Source organism: Loxodonta africana, chromosome 3, assembly GCF_030014295.1.
Source record: "Loxodonta africana isolate mLoxAfr1 chromosome 3, mLoxAfr1.hap2, whole genome shotgun sequence".
Classification (NCBI taxonomy): Eukaryota; Metazoa; Chordata; class Mammalia; order Proboscidea; family Elephantidae; genus Loxodonta; species Loxodonta africana.
The window spans coordinates 143,449,041-143,467,693 of NC_087344.1; the positions used below are offsets into that span (position 1 = coordinate 143,449,041).

Below are 18,653 nucleotides of genomic sequence, written 5' to 3' on the forward strand. Positions count from 1 at the left end.
TGTGTATGTGTTCTTTGCAAAGATTATAAACATGGGTTTCATAATCCAAGCTTATAAATGTGGGTTTCATAATCCAGAGACTATACAAATGTAACTCAATAGATGCTGACTGACAGTAGTCAGTGTGTCCCATATATGGTGACTTATTTGAATCAGGTCCTATGCCTGATGATAGGATCCTATTTGTGACAGTGCTTACAATATGGAGTGTGCTATGTCGGTATTGGTAGTTGTCATTGTTATTCTGCTATCCTGGAATTTGCTGCAGAATTCCTACCCTTGTTCTTATTTATTAGCTCCCACTTTGGGCGAACATGTCACCGGGAGATTGCTTGCTGTATGCCTTGCTTGCCCTCTACCACCTTGCCCTGCACAGGGCCTGCCTCGCCATCCTGTGGCCCCTCTCCTTGCAGGCAGAACCATCATTATGTCCACACACCACATGGACGAGGCAGACCTCCTCGGGGACCGCATTGCCATCATTTCCCAAGGGAGACTCTACTGCTCGGGCACCCCGCTCTTCCTGAAGAACTGCTTTGGCACAGGCTTCTACCTCACCTTGGTGCGCAAGATGAAGAACATCCAGAGCCGAACAAGAGGCGATAAGGTACATGTCTGCCCAGGGAAAGAGCCGTACCTGGGTGAGAAGGAACTCAGGACTTTTCCTAAAACAGCTACCACAGTGTGGCTGCCGTTTCGGGGATTTCTACCCAAATCAGGCTCTAGTTGTCAGGACTGGCCTCCTTGCTTCTGGGATCATTTGTAGGAGATTTTGATAAACTGGCATTCTGAACCCTCCTACAGATGCTTAGCCCAACAAGAAATAACTAGTGTTAAATGAACGGCCTGTGATGATCACACTCCAGTGGTGTAAATGGTCAACGGGCTCGGCGCTAACCAAAACGTTGGAGGCTTGAGTCCACTCAGAGGTGCCTCAGAAAAAACGCCTGGTGATCTAATTTTGAAAAATCAGCCACTGAAAACCCTAAGGAGCTCAGTTCTACTCTGACAGACACAGGGTGGCCATGAGTTGGAACAGACTCAGGGCAACTGGTTATCCCACACTACATGTTTGGTTTGGTGCAACAGAGATGCGAGTGTCTTCTGAAAGATTATGCTGTTTCAAGGAGAGTGTTTGTTTAGTCTTCATTTTTTTCCATTCCAACATTTATGTTCTCTAAATAAACCTCAGTTCCATTGGCAAAGAAAGCTAAGAAAAGGCCTCCTTATGAACTATAACCTAAAAATGATTTAAAAAAATTTTTCCTTGGAGTCAATTCTGACTCACAGCAACTCTAAAGGACAGAGTAGAGTTGCCTCATAGGATTTCCAAGGAGCAGCTGGTGGATTCGAACTGCTGATCTTTTGGTTAGCAGCCTGAGCTCTTAACCAGTGCACAACCAGGGCTCCATAAAAATGATAAAGGTATTAAAAAAAAAAAAAAGAACACCGATCAGCAGGGACCACCTCACCATCAGGAGACCCAAGGTGGACAGACCATGATCCTAGGCAAATTATGTAATTCCTTGTATGTTTTTCCACAGGGAGAGTGAAACTAATCATCTCTGCCTTTGCTTCTCAGGGATGTGGTGAAGATAAATGAGATAACGTATTATGAATGTGCTCTGGGTGCCTTGAGAAAAGGCATTACTCATTCAGAGTGTCACAGCTGTTGCACTGCAGCATTATTGATGCTTCTGGCCCCTTTAGTGTAAGGGTCTGGCTGCTGCTGGGTTTTGCTGTCCCGGGTAGATTCACAGCCCAGCGCGCACCCGCGGCGAGGGCAGAGCAGAACGCCTGCACAGGCAGACCTACACCTGCCACATAACTAATGACACGCCAACGGAATCCTTTGAGGTTCTCTCCTCTCTGCCTGACTCACACACTCTCCAGGATAAAATCAAGTGGCCACACCCTCAAACTGCTCAGATGAATGAAGAGATTAAAATTCAGAAGAAAAAAAAAAAACACGTAGCACATGCTTGGCTGTGAGAAACAAAGCATGGCAGTGCGAGCATCTGGCATCAGGGAGATGCCAGTCATCCTGTCCATCTGTTGCAGGGGACCTGCAGCTGTGTGTCCAAGGGCTCCTCCAGCCGCTGTCCAGCCTGCGTTGATGAGCTAACTCCAGAGCAAGTCCTGGACGGTAAGGGCTGGGACAGGCCATGCCTCGGTTCTGGCTGTCATCCTCGGTCTTGTTGGATGCGTCCTGTTGTGATGCATTTCAGTGGGAGCAAAGAGAGCACTCTGTGTACTTCTCTGGCTCAACATCGTGCAACTGCTCAGCGTTTTCTTTGCGCTTTCTACTCCTCCATCCTCCTCCATTCCCAAAAGGAATTTGGGGACCTTTCTGTTTAATGAGGAATCTCACTCTGTGCCTTGCCCATATCAAGCCCCCGTTTCTGGGGCCCTCCTGGCTCTGGCTCCAGGCAGCATTCCTTAGTGGCTGCCAGGGACGGCTTCTAAAGGTGCCCTGTGGAACCCTCTGGTGGAGACACAGTGCCGCACAGTCTTCAGCGAACTTTACAAGGGAGTCAGAAATCGCATTTTGTGGATGGCAAGTCTGTGTAATATCACACATCACATGCTACACTCATAACTCTCCCCTCAGCTTCACGGTTTTCCGTAGAGTCTCCCTTGGATTCCATACAGACTGCCTTAGAGTCTTCTAAGGGGCACCCCCACCTCCAGGGAGATGTCACGGAGAAGCCTCCACCGAGATGTCGCTAAAGAAGTGATAGCTTGCTTTTTGGAATATGGGCACAGGGATCCAGAGTCCTTGCCAACAATTCTTTCCATTCTCCGTTAATGCCCATCTGCCTCTCCCATGGGGGTGTCTTTGCAAATGAAACACCACACAGCCCATAGTTCCCAAGTAGGAGTGAAGCTAAATTTATGTGTGGACCCAGGCTCATGGAGGGGGAAGAGTTCTGCTTATCAACGAAAACAACAACAACAACAAAACAGTTCCCTACTTAGCACACAGTTTTTCTAAATCTGGGGAATATACTAACTGAAGTCTGGGCGAGACAAGAAAACGAGGCAATATTTACGTGCTTTGCTTAAAACTCGAGAGAAAATGCCTAGAGTTGCATTGTCAACATTTGTTCTCTCACCATCTCTTTGCACTGCCAGAACTGTGGTCAACGTGAGAACCTCTTTCAGGACAACATTCCTGTGTCTTTTTCCCAGACTGTTTTGCTGTGGGTCTCTCCCTCCTTTCTGAATGTTCGTGTTGGGAGGAAATCTCAGTAAAAAATTTGATAATTAAGAAAAAAAAAAAAAGAATGTTAATATGTTTAATGACTGTGGTCCACCAAAATCAAGTAGGAAACAGGGCCTGCTTGGCTGGGATGCTTTTTCTTTTTATTGTGGCTATATATATATATATATATATATATGTATATGTATATATACGTATATATATATGTATATATACGTATATATATGTATATATACGTATATATATATATCTCACAAATTTACTATTCTAACCATCTTTAAGTATACAGTTCAGTGTAATTAATTACATTCACAGTTGTACAACCATCACCATCATCTATTTCCAAAACTTTTTCATCATGAAGTGGTTTTTTAAAAATCTCACTTTATTTCTGAATGAAGGTTTACTTTCTTTGCCTAGCATAGGAATGTGGTACATCCCTGTTCTGTACAAATAGAAGAAGAGTAAATAGTTGTGCCCCAAGTAAGGAAGGGAAGATCATTTTAATCCCCAGTTAGCTCCTTGAAAGGCTCACACACCCACATACCACACACACACACACAGACCTCCTGCCAGACGCCAAAAGCCCTGCTGACCTAAAGGTCTACTTCTGGAAAGGCTGACACACACTTCTAAGACACAATTCCTGGGAATCCAGCAGCTTCAGGTTCAATTTCCTTCCTCAGAGAACAATGAACTTAACCCCTAGAGAGCCATCAGGGCAGAGCTGCTTCCTCATGTAAAGATCTCTTCAGCCTCTGTATGAAGTCATCCCAGAGCTAAACACAATCAAGTCCAGTTTGTAGGCTTGACATAGAGCAAGCCTTACCAGTCCAACTCAGCAGAAGGATTTGGGTTGAAAGCCATGAAATTGGTCATTTTAAAAACAAAGGAGGAAAAAAAAACCCTACTGGGTGATCCTAACTCTCTAAGAGAACAACTTGTGGAAGAGCTTGAGAAGTTTCCAGAACCCCTTTCCCTTTGACCTGCCTCTCAAGAGAATGTACTAGGGAACTGGCTCTTTAAATACACTCTTTAAATTTTTTTTAATTAGAAATTTTAATTAAAAATTTTCATTTTAAAGTAACACAGGCTTGTGTATAAAAGTCATTTTCTAATATAGGAGGGTATCAGGTAAGTACTTAATACTTGACACTTCACCATACCCGCTGCTACTCACCCCAGGCCCCATCCCTCTGGCCCCTCTCCATAGCTCCTCAACACCCTTCTGAATTTCCTGTGACCTGCATATTAAGTTTTGTTTTGTTTGTCTTGTTTGAGGAGGCAGCCACAATCCCAAGGAAAATGGTATCGAAACCAAAAACCAAACCCTTTGCCGTGGAGTTGATTCCAACTCACAGTGACCCTATAGGACAGAGTACAATTGCTCCATAGGGTTTCCAAGGAACAGCTAGTGAATTCAAACTGTTGACCTTTTGCTGAGAAGCCAAGCTCTTAATCACTACACCACCAGGGCTCCGAAAATAGTACAATTCTCTAAAAAGTTAGACCACGTATGGGTATGGGATTTAGAGAGGGGCATTCTCACTCCAGCTTGGCGATCAGTTCCAGGTGTGTGTCTTGGGCAAGGCCCCCTATAGCTTGGCTCAAACCAGGAAAATGAAGACAACTTGACGTAATTCTTAACCCTCAGGCTTGTGGTGAATGAGAATGAGCAACAAGAACGATGAAGAGCTTTCTTCCTTGAGATGATGTTCATAATAACGACAGCAACTGCGTGGCGCAAGCGGTTAAGCTCTCAACTACCAGCCGAAAGGTTGGCAGTTGGAACCTATGAGTCAGAATTGATTCAGAGGTAACTACCAAAAATACTCGTCTATGCGTGACGCACTGTTCTAAGTGCTTTATGTGTAATTCACCCAAACCTCACAAACAACTACAAAGTGGGTACTATTCTTTTCCCCTTTCACAGATAAAGAAACTAAGATATAACCTGCCCAATGTAACAGGGCTTGTAAGGAACACAAGTGATTGAACAAAGGAGGAAGCTGGCACAGGGATGTCACACCACCTCCCCAGGGCTGCACAGCCAGTTAGTGGGAGCGCTTTTGCTTCCATCTCCATCTACCTCTCAGGGCCCATCACACGGAGTGGCAGTCCTCCAGAAGAGTCACTACTGGGTATCTAAATGCCCTTCCCCCAAACGCAAGGTGGAAGAAAGCAGTGGCCCTTCATAATCTCCCATCTAAATAAACGATCAGGTTCTGGAAAATAGAGTTGGTGTCAGTCTTTTTTTCTTGTCCTAGGCGATGTGAATGAGCTGATGAAACTGGTTCACCACCATGTTCCAGAGGCAGAGCTGGTGGAATGCATTGGTCAAGAACTTATCTTCCTTCTTCCCAACAAGAATTTCAAGCAGAGAGCATATGCCAGCCTTTTCAGGGAGCTGGAGGAGACGCTGGCTGACCTGGGGCTCAGCAGCTTTGGAATTTCGGACACTCCCCTGGAAGAGGTAAGGCAGAGAGTCCAGCTGGTTTCTCTCAGGTGCCATAAGAGATGGCTCTTTTAAAAAAACTAACACTAAAGGAAAGCTTTGTAAAAGCATATATATAATTCCCCACCCCATCCAAGTAGAGCAACTATGTTCATTTTTGGCATTCTTTCCTCCTGTCTTTTTTTTTATACACATACATATTTGATGTAGCTGTCGTCACAGTGTGCATACATTTTTATATTTATAGAAGACTGTGTTCTTAGATAAAGTGTCATATGTATTTTCTTCCCGTTATGAAGCAATACACAACAAAATTGAGCTTGGGTTTGATTTTTCTGAGTGGGACTGCCTAAACCAAATTCTCTCTTTTTCTCTTCTTGACAGATTTTTCTGAAGGTTACAGAGGATTCTGACTCAGGACCTTTGTTTGTAGGTACGCTGCTGAGTGTGTAGCTTGTACCCCTATTGCACCCCCAAGCTCTCATTTAGAAAAATCTAAGGATACATTCATGAAACAGCAAAGCAGGCGAATATTCCTCCATTGTTTTGATCTGACTGGAAATAACAGGCATTGTACCTCCTTGGATTCTTTGAATAACAATGGAATGACAAAATGAGTTAGCTCTGAGTGGGAACACCCTTGATGAATCAGAATTCTTGTGGATGGATCAGGATTTTTATCAATGGATAGCTTCCCCATCCCAGTATTTCTCATCCCACTTCCTGGTTTCTTGTTCCTACCACATCCTCATCCTTGTCTCCTCTCATCTTCACCAGGCTCTCTAATCCCTTCTGTCCGCCTTTGAGGAAGATCTGTGTGAGTGACAGCTGGTAGCCTTTAAAGATAATGGTGACTGTAAATACAACCCAGAAACCGGCTAGAGTCTCCTGGTCCCTTTGAGATCTAGACAAAATCATTCAGGGTATATTTAGTGCCCTGTGGACCTTTGAAACCATAGGGATCAAGATCCCTATGGATTCCGGGAGTCTTTCTTCTACATGTATCTATCTGGCCCCTGCCACGATTTTACCAATACCCCATAGCCCCACAATGTATTCGTCAGTGTAGAAGACTTTACTGCGGAGGGTGGGGAGATGGACCTTCAGGAGAGACACCTGCAACTTAAACCATTTCTGAGAGTACAATAGGCACCCACCTACAGAGCTAAAATCTCCTCCCTGGCTCCTCCCTCCCCTATCTGGCTCCCTCTCTCCTTGCTGTGTTGCAATTTTCCTTTGCTGCCTTGGGCTCTTGACACCACCCATGCCCACTGGTTATCTCCTTCTACCCAGAGTAGCATATCACGATGTTTTCCTGAGCAAAGACTGTCTCCTCCCAAAGGGGGATTCTGGTGCCAATTGTTAAGATAACATGGTTTTCATCTTGCTAGGTAAGTTATCCCAGAAGTTCACCTATCAGCTCTGCACAGAATTACCAGTGGTCAACTATACTAGCCCAAACATTCTCCAGTCCATCCAGCTAGGTCAGGTGGTGGCCAAGAGAGGTGACCATCCTGGCAGAGTGGGAGGATGGAGAGTAGGGCAATCCTCTGGAGAGGTGTGCTCACCACAGGACCCAGGTTCTCTTTTCAGCTCTACAGACACAGAAATTGAATTCTCTCAGCTCATCCAAAGGCAAAGACCTACATTAACCAAGACTAGAACGAAAATATGCTAATTTATATCAGCAGCTATGCCGGATTCAGGTGCTAACTGAAAGGTCAGTGGTTCGAACCCACCCAGCCGCTCTGCAGGAGAAAAGACCTGGCCATCTGCTCTCATAAAGATTACAACCTAGGAAACCCTATGAGGCAGTTCTAGTCTGTCACATGAGGTTGTTATGAGTCAGAATTGATTCAACAATACACAACGACTTGCTGGATTCAAGAACTAGGGCCTTTTATCCGCACAGAATTCTCCTTCTTAATAATGAGATACATTCAGGAAAATAAATCATAGATCAGAAGACGGTCTGGTCAGCATGGGCCTAGAATAAGATGTTCCAAGGGAGTCACCAAGGGTGGTGGTTGAGAGTTCAGCTTCTAGAGTGAGGCAGACCAAATATCAAAACTGAGCTCTGTAATTTGCTAACCGAGTGCCTTTGGGTAATTCATTTAACCTCTTTTTCCCTCAGTTTCCTCATCTATAAAATAATAATAATAATAATATCAGCCTTTTAGGGTTATTGAGAGAAGTAAATCAGTTAATGCTCACCAAGTCCTTAAAACAGTATTTGATTCCTGATCAAGACTTAAAAAAAACAAACCAAACCCTTTGCCATTGTGTCAATTCCAACTCATAGTGACCCTATAGGACAGAATAGAGCTGCCCCATAGGGTTTCCAAGGCGTGGCTGGTGAATTTGAACTGCCGACCTTTTGGTTAGCAGCCAAGTTCTTAACCACTGCACCACGAGAGCTCCAATCAAGACTTAGAAACATTTTAATCTCAAAGTTTACAAATCATTTCTTACCTCAAACTTGTGTAGCCCTTTATACTTTCCAAAATACTTAATATCTACTTTGATTGTCGCTATAATCTCATGAAGAGTTCGTGGGTGCTTACAAGTATTTAATGCACTCAGCTGCTTACCAAAAGGTTGGAGATTTAACTCCATCCAGAGGCACCCTTGAAAATCCCATGGAACGCAGTTCTACTCTAACACACATGGGGTCACCATGAGTTGGAATTGACTCGATGGTAACTGGTTTGTTTTTATAATATCATGCAGCATGTAGGGCAAGGATCTGCCTCATCTGGGAGAAACTGAGGCTAACAGAATAAATGACTTGCCTAAAGTTATGCATGCTTCTGGATCTTATTTCATAGTCTTAGCTTTCAAATCTAGGATCTTAGATTCCACACCCTCACTGCCTCTCCTGGGATGGCTGACTTCAGATGGCCAAGTCCGTCTGTTAGGGATTGTTTCCGTTTTAGAGGATGATGTTTTCTTATCTCCAAATTCTGAGGGAACTTGTCCACTGAGTCACACATGGTCTTGCACCAAGAAGGTCAGTGCCACATCTGAAGACATGGCTTACACTAGTGACCACTAGAGAGCAGAAGAAAAGTAGGAACAAACCAGCAATGCTGAACAGGCCTGGCCAGGATCTTGGACTCCAGTTTGGATGGGGTCGCCCAGGGAGAAGGCAAAGATTAGAGGTTAGAGATTAGGTCAGCCGGTGAATAGGAGAGGCATGAGGGCTCCTAACAGAGGGAGAGCTGGCCACAGCAGAGATCAAATATGAGCCTAGACTAGGGAAGAAAGAAGGTTGGAGAACCGGGACTCTGGCACTGGGCAGGTCAGAAGACCTGCAGAACTTCTCCACCCTTCTGAGTGCAGGGGCTGGGCTGGGTCCCATATCACCAAGGCCTCGGCATCACAGGTGGTACATCATAAGTGCCCATGGATGTAAATTGAAAGGAAGACTGAGCTGACCTAATACCCTTTGCAGATGCCTGTGCCCTAGGGCACTTGAGGGTGTATCCTGAGCAAATAATCTGAGAAGCTGTACTATGTGAAGAAGAATGTGGCATCAGCACTGGAGGAAGACTCATTAACAACCTGCGATATGCAGATGACACAACTTTGCTTGCTGAAAGTGAAGAAGACTTGAAGCACTTACTGATAAAAACCAAAGACCACAGCCTTCATTATGGATTACACCTCAACATAAAGAAAACAAAAATCCACACAACTGGACCATAAGCAACATCATGATAAATGGAGAAAAGGGAAAAATTGTCAAGGATTTCATTTTACTTGGATCCACAATCAATGCCCATGGAAGCAACAGTCAAGAAATAAAATGACATATTGCAGTGGGCAAACTTGCTGCAAGACCTCTTTAAAGTGCTAAAAGACAAAGACATCACTTTGAGGATTAAGGTCCTCCTGACCCAAGCCATGGTACTTTAAATTGCCTCTCACACATGTCAAAGCTGGACAATGGATAAGAAAGACTGAAGAATTGATGCCTATGAATCGTGGTATTGGCAAGAATATTGAATAGACACCATGGACTTCCAGAACGAAAAATCTGTCTTGGAAGAAGTACAGCCAGAATTCTCCTTAGAAGCGAGGATGGCGAGACTTCGTCTCACATACTTTGGACATGTTATCAGGAAGGGCCAGTCCCTGGAGAAGGATATTATGCTTGGCAAAGTAGAGAGTCAGCAAAAAATAGGAAGACCCTCAACAAGATAGATTGACACAGTGGCTGCAACAATGGGCTCAAACATAGCAACGATAGTGAGGATGGCACAGGACCAGGCTGTGTTTCATTCTGTTGTACATAGGGGTCACTATGAGTTGGGATTCACTCAATGGCTCTTAACAACAACAACGACAAAAAGAAGCAGATGGCCAGTAGCCAGCATCCTCTAGGCTGTCCCTGTCTGCTCAAAGACAGATGCTCTCCAAGTGAATGTTAATTAGTGATGTTAAACTACAGCTGCAACAATTTCCAGTGGTTTATGAAACACATTCACATATTTTATCTTATTTAATCTTCCTAACAGCCCCGTCAAATGTTTTCATTTTCATATTATGCCTGAGAAAACTCAGATTCAGACAGGTTAAACCACTCTCCCAAATTTATGAATCCAGTAAGTACCAGCATCCACAAGCCCGGTTCTCTTAAGGAAGTTCATTAGTCTTTCTACCACTTCTCAGAAGCCTGTAAAAATTCAGAAAGTGCCAAGTTGACTTTGAATTTTAATTTTTTAAAAAGTAAACAGGTAATATGTAAATATATTTTGTTGTTAAAAAAAATTTCAAATAATATGAAAAGGCTAAAATACTGCTTCCCGCTTCATCCTCACTTATCCAACTCTGCCTGCCCAGTGGTAACCTCTGCTAACAGTTGGTGTGCTTTCTCTCAGAGCTTTGCAGTTATGTGTGTGTGTGTGTGTGTGTATACATAAAATGTCATTTTTCTTTGTATATGATGTATGTTTTCTAACATAAATCTGATCTTATTATACGTATTTTTCTGCAACTTAGTTTTTTTCACTTAGCTGTATGTTTAACACCTCTCTGTGTCAATGCTTTTAGACCTATCTTGTTCTCTTTAGGGAAACCCTGGTGGTGTAGCGGTTAAGTGCTATGGCTGCTAACCAAAGGGTCGGCAGTTCGAATCCGCCAGGCGCTCCTTGGAAACTCTATGGGGCAGTTCTACTCTGTCCTATAGGGTCGCTATGAGTCGGACTTGATGGCACTGGGTTTGGTTTGGTTCTCTTTAACTGCTATAGAGAATTTTAAAGTTATTTTAGGCGATTCTGCCTGTAGTTTATTTATAGTGGAAAACAGACTTTTTTTAAAGTGCGTTGATGTACCTGGTGGATGTTTTGTTGCTGATTTCAATGAAGGGAGAGCCAGTGCTATAAGAAGAAATGACATATGTGATCCAGACCCTTCGGGTATTTTTCTAAATTATTAATTCAATCTCCCAAACCAGGTGGCACTCAGCAGAAAGGAGAAAACGTCAGTCTCCGACACCCTTGTTTGGGTCCCAGGGAGAAGGCCAGACAGGTTCCCCAGGACTCCCGCAGCTGCCCCAGAGAGGACCAGTGTCATGCAGAGTCAGAGAACCACAGTGCCCCACTTAACACCGGAGCGCGCCTCGTGCTCCAGCACATGCAGGCCCTGCTGGTCAAGCGGTTCCATCATGCCACGAGGAGCCACAAGGACTTCCTGGCGCAGGTCTCACTGTGGGTCTTTGCTGTGCTCTCAAGTTGCTCCTTGCCTGAGCCTGTGGTGCCCTCTCCTGGCGTTTCCATCCTCTCCTGGGCCTTCTCCTGCACAGGGGGTTCCAACGCAGCCACCAGCAGTCTCCTTGGATTCTGTCAGGACTCTTGTTTCCTCCTCGCCAAGCCTTTATTTTGATTCTTAGTAACACAAAGCTTCTTTGTATGTGTTAGACCTCACCAAGCAGAGAAAATAGAATAACAGTAAATGTGTTAATATTATTGTTTTGATTTTTACAGTGAAGGGTAAAGTCATGTTTTCATTCATTTTTGCAATGCCCTGCATGCCAAGGTCATTGTCCTCTTTTTTATTTTGATGTTTTTCATTAAAAAAAAACTCTAGGCCAGAGAACAGTAACATGACTTATTCTCTGAACTGCCCTTTAACCTCTGGCTGAACATTGGCCTACATTCAGATTCCTCACCAGTCACCGGAACATTCCATTTTCTTCTACATCGCCTGCCCATGCAATTTTTGTACACACCATTTCCTCTGCCTATAACGTTCCCCAGAAACCAGACCTTGTCTACCTGGGCCTGGTTATGAAGCTATAGATAAGTGTTTAAAAGAATGTGTGTGTGTGTGTGTGTGTGTGTGTGTTTAATGTCTCACATAACACAGCCCGTTTCCACATTTATTTTCCCACAGATTGTTCTTCCAGCCACTTTTGTGTTATTGGCTCTGATGCTTTCCATCATCGTCCCTCCTTTTGGTGAATACCCCGCTTTGACCCTTCACCCCTGGATGTACGGGCAGCAGTACACCTTCTTCAGGTGCTCAGACTTGTCCCCAGAGGTCATCAGGCACCTTCTGGGCTGTGGGGCTCCTGGGTCACACAGTGCTCAGTAGGGCCCTGACCATCCCACTTCCCTGGGACATTCACCGGGATGGTAGGGGTCCTTGGCTGCCCTCAGAAAGGAAGCTAATGCCACTACCTGGAAAGGTGATCCCAAGTGGACAACCAGCATTGTTTGGGGAGGGGGTTAAGGAAAGAGGAAGTAGAATTCAGGTGAGTGGATTGAAGCTACGCCTTAAGGAGGCACAGACATGATATGCCATTGGATTACTGGGTGTGGCCGGAGACCTACCAGAATCCCAGGAGAGCCATAACCATTCCAAGGCAGTGTTCTGTCTGCAGCCACAGCACTGAACCTCATGCCTGGGATGCGATAACCCTTCGATAAATGCTTGTTGAGGTGCATATTGACCCCTTTTGTCCACTCTCAGTAAGCTTTTCTCTCTCTGTCTAGCATGGATGAGCCTGGCAGTGAGCGGCTCGCGGTCCTTGCAGACGTCCTTCTGAACAAGCCAGGCTTTGGCAACCGCTGCCTGAAGGAAGGGTGGCTCCCGTAAGTCCCCACACACTCCAGCCCTCACACCAACAGCTCCCCTGGGATCCCCTGGAACGGCAGGGCTGGAGAGGGCCCAACACAGCCCTGCTTTGTATTACATGAATCACTTCCATATTTCTGACCAGCTCTCAACCAGCCTCTCCTTCAACACTCCTAGAAAGCCTCTGCATTGAACAGCCCTATATTTCTATATTTCTCAATATAGAAAGCCTATATTGAGCTGACATGTGCTTTCCATAGCTTACTTCAAAAGAGTTTGAACAGGGGAGGGAGGGAGATGGGAGGCTGTGCTATTGTATAATTGGGGCTAGAATGGCATTAATGACAAATACGGCAAAGTCTCAATTATTGTTATAAGTTTAGAGAAGGGAGTTAGCAAAACCAAACCAAACCCAGCGCTATCAAGTCGATTCCGACTCATAGCGACCCTATAGGACAGAGTAGAACTGCCCCATAGAGTTTCCAAGGAGTACCTGGAGGATTCGAACTGCCAGCCCTTTGGGTAGCAGCTGTAGCACTTAACCACTACGCCGCTAGGGTTTCCAAGGGAGTTAAAGAGGACGGTTAAAGTCCACTAGGGATCCTAACGATGCAATGTAGTTTTAACTTCTCATCCAATCTTTTTCAGAGCTATTGATAAGGACCAGAATAGACCAATTTCAGATTCCTCTCTTATTTACTGTGTGTCTCAATAGCCAAGCCTCTAGAAGAAAAAAAAGAAGAGAGAGAAAAGAGTTCACAAACTAGATCATTATTCCCCAGCCCTCACCTAGTCAATCCACAAAATCCTAGTCTTGATTTTTCTTGAGCAGAAACTAACCTCCAAGAATATAAGAAGAAAATTCAGGGGTCTGATGAGGAGAAAAGGCTAAGAAAGAGAGAGCTAGACACTATTCCTCATTTCTATAGATTTGGCCAACTTTGGTCAACTGTGAGATATTTTCTTCCACTAGGGAGTATCCCTGCGGCAATTCAACCCCCTGGCGGGCCCCCTCTGTGTCTCCGAACGTCTCCCATCTGCTTCAGAACCAGAAATGGACACCAGACGACCCCTCACCTTCCTGCAAGTGCAGCACCAGAGAGAAGCTCACCATGCTCCCCGAATGCCCAGAGGGTGCTGGGGGGCTTCCTCCCCCTCAGGTACCTCCAACCCCACCTCCAGGGAGCCTGTTGTTGTTGTTGTTAGTCATCGTTCAGTTGATTCTAACTCATGGTGACCCCATGCATGCAAAGTAGAACTGCGCTCCAGAGGGTTTTCAAGGCTGTGAGCTTTCGGAAGCAGATCACCGGGCCTGTCTTCCAAGGTACCTCTGGGTGGGTTTGAATCACCAACCTTTAGGCTAGTAGTTGAGTGCAACCACCCAGGGACTCCTGGGAAACTCAAGGGAGCCCCAAATCTGTATGAGACAGCAGGGATTTGGGGAAACAAATAATGCCTCCAGAGTCTCTAGCTAACTAATATTTTAAACTAACAATTGAATGAGGGACTGATGTAGGTTCCCTAGGGCCCTCAGAGAAGCTTCCCAGAGGGCCTCACTGCTGCCACGTGGAGTCACTGACCAAGCTTCATTTTCCATCAAACACTGCCTATTCGATGTGATAAGAAAATATTTCAAAAGTATCTGAGTAATACATGTTTATCATAGAAAAATTAGAAAATAAACATAGGTCAGAAGAAAAACATATCATCACTTGGAAACAACCACCAATAATATTCAATTTTTATCTGTTCAAATAGGATGATATTCGAAATACCATTTTGCAACCTGCTATCTTCTCTTAATAATATATCACGAACATACTTCCATGTCAATAATATATATCAACACCACCCTTTTTAATGCCTACATGCTATTCCACTGTTTGAATTTACTTTCACTTATTTAACTAATCTCCCATTGTTGGATATTTAGATTTCCAGTTTTTCACCGTTATAAACAATGCTGTGATGTACAAACACGTAGCAGTTTGTTGTTGTTGTGACCTGCCCCCGGAGTCAGCTCCTGACTTGTGGCGACCTCATGCACAAAGGGATTAAGCCATCGTGATCCATAGGATTCTCATTGACTGATGTCTCCCAAGTAGGTTGCCAAGCCTTTCTTCCTAGTCTTAGTCTGGAAGCTCAGCTGAAACGTATTCAGCATCATAGCAACACAAAAGCCTCAACTGACAAATGGGTGTTGGCTGCTCTTGAAGTGCATTGGCTGACTTGAACCCAGATCTACATGGAAGGCAAAAATTCAACCTCTGAACCACAACTATCCACCCCCCATTACGCATTTACACACTTATTAACAGCCTTAGTTGAGAAGGTTGCCATTTGCTGTGTGCCTAACTTACACACAGCCAGCAACTTATCTTTTGCAGAGACATCAACAGTCTTGGCTCTGGACGGCATCCTTTCTTGGGAATTCTGTGTTGTTGTTGTTAGGTGCCGTCGAGTCGGTTCCGACTCATAGCAACCCTATGCACAACAGAACGAAACACTGTCCGGTCTGCGCCATTCTTATAATCATTGTTATGCTTGAGCTCCCTGTTGCAGCCACTGTGTCAATCCACCTCTTTGAGGGTCTTCCTCTTTTCCGCTGACCCTGTACTTTGCCAAGCATGATGTCCTTCTCCAGGGTCTGACCCCTCCTGACAACACGTCCAAAGTATGTAAGATACAGTCTCGCCGTCCTTGCTTCTACGGAGCATTCTGGTTTGTTCATTCTTCTGGCAGTCCATGGTATAGTCAATATTCTTTGCCAGCACCACAAGTCAAAGGCATCAATTCTTCTTCAGTCTTCCTTATTCATTGTCCAGCTTTCACATGCACGTAATGCGATTGAAAATACCATGGCTTGGGTCAGGCACACCTTAGTCTTCAAGGTGACATCTTTGCTTTTTAACACTTTAAAGATTTACCCAATGCACTGCGTCTTTTGATTTCTTGACTGCTGCTTCCATGGCTGTTGATTGTGGATCCAAGTAAAATGAAATCCTTGACAACTTCAATCTTTTCTCCATTTATCATGATGTTGCTCATTGGTCCAGTTGTGAGGATTTTTGTTTTCTTTATGTTGAGGTGTAATCCATACTGAAGGCTGTGGTCTTTGATCTTCATTAGTAAGTGCTTCAAGTCCTCTTCACTTTCAGCAGGCAAGGTTGTGTCATCTGCATAACGCAGGCTGTTAATGAGTCTTCCTCCAATCCTGATGCCCCGTTCTTCTTCATATAGTCCAGCTTCTTGAATTATTTGCTCAGCATACAGATTGAATAGGTATGGTGGAAGAATTCTGTACTCCCACATATTTCACAGTGAGCCTTTCCTGGGGATTACAGAGACAGTGAAAGGGATCAGAGAAGTCTTACTTGGCCTTGGAGCTGTCAGTGGGCCTACCAGCTGATTAGGACAAAGCTAGGCACTAAGATGGCCCTCTAGAATGATTTGTCAATGAATAAATGATTCCCAAAGAGGCAGTGTGGTGTAGCAGGAAGAGCATGGGCACTGGAGCCAGAGAAGCACAGATTGGCTGCTTGGCCTCTCTGAGGCTTAATTTCCTCACCTATAAGTTGGGGATAATGGTACTTATTTCACAGCATTATTATGAGGATTCAGTCAAATAAAGTATGTAAAGAAATCGTATTAGTTAGAATTAGATGCAACTCAAGTGTTGACAATCCAAGCTAAAGAAGACACAATTTCTTCCTCATGTAAAAGTTTATGTGGGTGGTCCATGATGTTCTATTTTGTTGTTCCTCCATGCTAAGTTAAGGAGGCCTCAATTTTTTTATCCAAGATGGCAGCATCTACTTTGCGGGCAGCAGAATGAAAGAAAGGGTGAAGAAAAACAGAAGGCAAAGTGCAGAAATGTGCTATCTTTTAAAGAAGATTTCCAGAACCTACCACAGAGCACTTGCCCTTATTATCATTGGCCAGAACCTGGCTTCGAGGGAGACTGGGAACTACAGTCTTTATTCTGGGTGGCCTTGTACCCAAAAAAAAGTCTGTTACTACAGCAGAAGGAAAGAGCAGAAAACGGGGGAAAACTAATGCTGGCTTGTAAATGATTCTGTTTGTGAGCCTCCAATCTTTCTATTTTATACCCAAAAAGCATATATCTTTGTATTTCTCAAACAACACATTTTCTCCTCGTACTGGTCTCTGTAGCCCGAAAGGAAGCCTTGCATCTCTTTAGTTTGTAATCAAGAGCTAAGGCCCTGTGGCTGCCTGTATTCAAATCCATCAAGTATCAGGACTTTTGAGGCTTGTGACACTGTACCTGAAGTTCTTAACTGGGGGAGGTGGCAAGTCTAGCTACATGGTGATTCATTTCCTAAATGCTATGTTCATGAAACTTGAAGGCTGCCTGTCTAGCTTAGAAAGGTCAGTCATTGTTCCTGGGGGAAAAAGTTAATAAGCTACTACAGCCAAAGTCCTGGAAAAAGTCAAAACAGTTCCTGTTATTTTCTTTCACTCCTGCCTTTCCTCACTCTTATCCATGCCTCTCTTTGGTGCAAAATAAAGTGTTGTGCATCGAGATAGGAGCTGCTCCATCTCACACACATTCCTATTTATACCCATTTATCCCACTCCCTCAAACACACTTCCATCCAGCCTGAGATAAGTCCAGAGGGTATGGGCTTGGTACTCAGGCAGTAAATTGTCCTCATTTGGAAAATGAAGGTGGGGGGTGCTATTGTCTCTAGGGCCCCTTTGTGCTCTAATAGTCTTTGAATGGTAGTAGGGCCTGAATTGGAAGTGTTCGATCCCTGAGTTATAGTATACATGGAGATAAAGCTATAAAAGTATTTTATTGACAAATGTTTTAGAAAAAAAAATGATAATAAACTGTCCCAAACTTCAGCAACTGTTCCAGCCTGGATTCTGCTGGCGGAGCTTGGCAGTTCCCCCAGGTGCCATTTTCAGGTCGAGGAGCAGGATGAGAGACTGAGACAAGTAGGAATTATGGAGACCAGCAGTCCAAGGTCCACTACTTACAAGCTCTGTAACCAGTGCAAGCTGGTTAACCTTTCTGAGCCTCACTTTCTCTATCTGTAAATTAAAGTAACAATTCCTCTTTCATAAGGATGTTAGGATTAAATAAGATGATGCATTTAGAACATTTAATATAGTGCTGGGCACACAGTAGGCATTCAATAAATGCTAGTTCTTCTAGTGTAAGAGAGAGAAACAAGGTGAAGAAAGTGAAAAGAAGAGGGAAAATAAAATGGAAAAAGGGAGGGGAAAATATGGTACGAAATTAAAAGAACGGTGTGTGATGATGGTGGTTTAAAGCCACCAAAAATTCTCTCAGCTCCTTCAGGTTGGCAAATCCATCAAGCATCACGACTCTTGAGGCTTGCCAGAGTCAGTGCTCTTTTGACAAGATTAATGACTGGAATACAAGTCAGCTAATACCAGAAACAGAACCCTCGTGGCACAGCGGTTAAGTGCTCGGCTGCTAACCAAAAGGTTGGCAGTTCAAATCCACCACCCACTCCTTGGAAACCCTATGGGGCCGTTCTGCTCTGTCCTATAGGGTCGCTACGAGTTGGAATTGGCAGTGAGTCAGTTTAATATCAGAAACTAACATTAAAACCCAGCAAAAAAAAAAAAAAAAATCTGGTCTTAAATCGATGGCACTAGGTTTTGTTTTTTTTTTTAAGTAATAGTGCCACCTGGTGGCCAAACTAATGGACTTCTGAATTCTCCAAAGTCTTTTGTTTACTAGCTTCCAGTGCTTTTTTTTTTTTTTTTAGTGCTAGATGGGAACCCTGGTGGCCCAGCCCTAGTGGAGCAACGGTTGAGCACTAGTGGAAAGGCTGGCAGTTCGAACCCAGCCAGAGGCACCTTGGAAGACAGGCCTGGCAACCTACTTGCAAAAGGTGA

General features: G+C 44.3%; 1 protein-coding gene across 1 annotated transcript in view; it reads left to right on the top strand.

The window, feature by feature from the left end:
• ABCA4 (ATP binding cassette subfamily A member 4) overlaps positions 1-18,653 on the top strand; it is a 172,791-nt gene that overhangs the window by 115,435 nt on the left and 38,703 nt on the right. Inside the window, exons 23-30 of the mRNA XM_064279964.1 lie at positions 414-607; positions 2,062-2,146; positions 5,491-5,696; positions 6,063-6,111; positions 11,137-11,381; positions 12,075-12,199; positions 12,677-12,775; positions 13,732-13,918. Coding sequence (XP_064136034.1) covers positions 414-607; positions 2,062-2,146; positions 5,491-5,696; positions 6,063-6,111; positions 11,137-11,381; positions 12,075-12,199; positions 12,677-12,775; positions 13,732-13,918 — 1,190 coding nt within the window. The remainder of the gene's footprint in view (positions 1-413; positions 608-2,061; positions 2,147-5,490; positions 5,697-6,062; positions 6,112-11,136; positions 11,382-12,074; positions 12,200-12,676; positions 12,776-13,731; positions 13,919-18,653) is intronic.